The 3,627-nt window shown below is 45.2% G+C and overlaps 2 protein-coding genes across 2 annotated transcripts in view; one reads left to right on the top strand and one right to left on the bottom strand.

The window, feature by feature from the left end:
* RRP12 (ribosomal RNA processing 12 homolog (S. cerevisiae)) overlaps positions 1-3,627 on the bottom strand; it is an 85,033-nt gene that overhangs the window by 78,325 nt on the left and 3,081 nt on the right. The window lies entirely within an intron of this gene.
* Positions 155-3,627, top strand: part of PGAM1 (phosphoglycerate mutase 1 (brain)) — a 13,876-nt gene continuing 10,403 nt past the window's right edge. The window contains exon 1 of the mRNA XM_011951195.1: positions 155-999. Coding sequence (XP_011806585.1) covers positions 885-999 — 115 coding nt within the window. The 5' untranslated portion in view covers positions 155-884. The remainder of the gene's footprint in view (positions 1,000-3,627) is intronic.

Raw genomic sequence — 3,627 nt, 5'->3', positions numbered from 1 at the left:
CTTGAACCCAGGAGGCAGATGATGCAGTGATCCGAGATCGCCCCATTGCACTCCAGCCTGGGGAACGAGAGCGAAACTCTGTCTCAGAAAAAAAAAAAAATAAATAAGTCGCGGACAGTTTGCCCTAATGGAGCCATTTGTGGCGGCCAGGTCTTTTTCAGATTCCCCCTGCGCCAGAAACGGTTGGTACAGTCTGGGGCTCCTGGAGGAGGACGCCCTGTGCCTTACAGCAGCTGTAACCAAGGCTTCTCACGAGGCGGCTACGGATCCTAGCGGATCGGCAGGCCACACAGCCTCGTCCCCAGCAGTAGGTTGGAGTCCCCGGGGGTGCCTAACAAGCCTCAGGACACCAAGAAATCCGCGTGCATGTGTAGGACTTTGCTGTTCAGTAGCATTCCACAAATAGTGTGCCTGAAACGCATCCGTAGATATAACTGAGTGAATGAATGAATGGTTTGAGTTGCTCCTTCTACCCAATAAAGTAGATAAGATTTTATCCTCCTCAGCCTTCCTAGGCCGCTTTATAGTTGGGAAAAGTGAGGATGTGGAAAGATGACTTGTCCAAGGTCACGTCTTATTCCTAGTCCAGTGTCCTCGCCCTAGTTCTGGATGAAATAACAGGTAGGTGTTAGGAACTGGTATAGGCTTTTGGCCAAGGACACTGGGCAAAGGTGGAAGTGGCTGTGAGATAATGCTTGCCTATCCAGGCTTGCCCCCACCCCAGTCTGCTCTTTGTGGTTTCGGAATGCTAATAAGGAAGCATTTCCTGCTGCCGGCAATGCCAAGAATCCCTGAAGAGGTGCTTCCACTGATGATAGGGGCAGATCCTCCTTTGCTCCCTTCTCACCTCTGGACGAAGAAGCAGCCATTCACAAGGGTCATTGATGAGGCACAGGTGTTTGGCCTCAGATTGCTCTCCTAGCTTCTTGCCTTCACTGTACTATCCTTCTCAAATGATGCAAAACGCGGGACAGTCTGGGAAATGTAAACCTCTGCGGGGTGGGGTGGGCAGTGGAGTGAATATTTGAGATGGCCTGGTGTGACCTCATCTTTTAGGAGAGGCTGGGAAATGGAAAGTGCTGGTAAAGGAGGCCATTTTCTTTAGCTCTGTGGCAGGAAGAACTGTATCAGTCTGGTGGTTTCCCAACAACTAGTCCACATTAAACCATGTTGTCTCTATTTGAGACTGATCAAATAGTTAAACTTGTAATCTCTAAAATAACAGATCCTATTTCAGTTTTAAAGTAAATGTTAGCATTAAATTAAAAAGTTAACAGTATAAAAAATTAAAATATTTAACAGTTTAAAAGGTCGAAAACATATAAATAATTCCTCAGTGCTTTAAGTGATAGGGTTTGTACAGTCTTGAATCTGATTTCAGGAGAAAGCTAGTGAGAACTGCGTTTCCCCATGCATCCTTACTGCTAAGAGAGGGATGGCCTGGGGGAGGATGGAGTCTACACCACAGTGTCCACTCCTACCCCTGTGAGTGTCCCTAGGCTATGTTTTACTTCGATGGGCAAGTTAAAGGAAGAGACTTTATGCTCTGATCTTTCAGGTTCTCTGTTAAGAGTCCTAAGCAGAACTTTTGTCCTCAAGGTCCTATTTATGTGTCCAAAGTGAGCCGCCTCATTTCAAGTGGAAATAATTGCAGTAAAACAGCCTGAAGCTCTCCAGCATGGGGGCTGACTCGAGCACTGTGGGTATTCACTTCCGGGTGACTCAGCCTTTTGTTGGGGAGCCATTCCTCTCCTTACAGTTAGGAAGGTGACAGTAAGTGAGTCTACTAGGACTTGTCTGGCGGCTCAGTGATGAGACCTGTTTTTTCTCTTGTGGGTAGTGTGAGTTTTCCTGGTGATTAATTCCCCCCAGCCCTCACTCAGTAAGATTGAGTTCTTCTTGGCCTCATTCTCCTTTGAATGACTGGCAGGAAAATTCACTTCATGTTTTATTAATTACTGTTGCTAACCTCAATATGAAGCAATATCTAGGCAAGTTTGTGCTGAATTTCTAAGAGGGCCTTCTAGCCTCATGGAGAAAAACAGGAATGTTTTCTTGGTCATCAAGGAAAGTGCCATCTCCCCATTATGGTGGGAAGGAGAGTACTCTTTCATGAAACAAAATCAGTAAGACTGGTTTTTTTTTTTTTTTTGAGCGCAACAGTGTCGCGCTCTGTCGCCCAGGCTGGAGTGCAGTAGCGCAATCTCGGCTCACTGCAAGCTCTGCCTCCCGGATTCACGCCATTCTCCTGCTTCAGCCTTCGAGTAGCTGGGACTACAGGCGCCCGCCACCACGCCCGGCTAATTTTTTTTGTATTTTTAGTAGAGACGGGGTTTCACCGTGTTTGTCAGGATGGTCTCAATCTCCTGACCTCATGATCCGCCCGCCTCGGCCTTTCAAAGTGCTGGGATTACAGACGTGAGCCACCGTGCCCGGCCAAGACTGATTTCTTGTAACCTATTCGTTGGGCCAACATAACTCTTGCCACAACAACTACTGTGTATGGAACACATATTCATTGATTAATCAGATAGTGCACAACACTGGGTCTTTCTTTAGTGAGTGGCTTCTCTTAAAGTTGGTTTAATACTTAAGTAGGTATACTCTTCTGAGGGTACTTGGGATTAGGCTGGAACTTTGACGACAGTAGAGAGAAACCATGGATTAGAGTTTGTGATGTGATTTCCATACTCCACAGTGAATACAATTTCATACAACAAACAAATACAATTGCAAACAAATACAAAAACAAAATACAATTTCATACAACAAACTGAAGTTTTATCAGTACAGGAAGAGCTCTTCCTATGTCCTGATTGGGACTTAAATCCTAATTTTCTTAAATCAGAGTTCTAGTAAAATGTCTATTAGAAGTGACAATTCCCAGCCTGGGCAACATGGTGAAACTCTGTCTCTACTAAAAATACAAAAATTAGCTGGATATGGTGGTGTGTGCCTGTAATCTCAGCTTACTTGGGAGGCTGAGGCAGAAGAATTGCTTGAACCCAGGAGGCCGAGGTTGTGGTGAGCCAAGATTGAGCCATTGCTCTCCAGCCTGGGCAACCAGAGCAAAACTACGTCTCAAAAAAAAAAAAAAAAAAAAGAAAAGTTCTTACATAATATGAATTGCTGGGTTGAAATTATACATTAAAAGGCTAGTTGCACTAAACCATCACAAACAGGAGCCATTATGATAATGTAGCTACAAACCACTTGTGTTTTGGTTCATGTTGTTCCCAAAGTGCCTTTTCTCTGCCTCTCAAATCCTTCCTATACTTCAAAGTCAACAAATGCCAAAAATACAACAAAAATGTGGAGGCCACAGACAATAGTGGAATAAGAGCATCATCTTGGGAGCCAGCAGCCTGGGCTTGAATCCTAATCTCTGTCACCTTGGGCAAATTTCCTCATCTGCAAGTGGGGAAAAGATAGAACCTACCTCAGAGGGTCATTGTGGAGATATGAGGATTGAACGAGTTAATATTTGCAAAGCACTTAGAACACTGACTGGCATGCCGTAGGTGTTTTACTGGGACATGATCGCCGCTCACTGCAACGGCCTCTCAGGTTCAAGTGATTCTCCTGCCTCAGCCTCCTGATTACAGGTACACTCCACCATGCCCGGCT

This window comes from Colobus angolensis, unplaced genomic scaffold, assembly GCF_000951035.1.
Source record: "Colobus angolensis palliatus isolate OR3802 unplaced genomic scaffold, Cang.pa_1.0 Scaffold316, whole genome shotgun sequence".
Taxonomy (NCBI): domain Eukaryota; kingdom Metazoa; phylum Chordata; class Mammalia; order Primates; family Cercopithecidae; genus Colobus; species Colobus angolensis.
The sequence above is the reverse complement of the archived record's forward strand: the minus strand, read 5'-3'. Positions and strand labels throughout refer to the sequence as shown.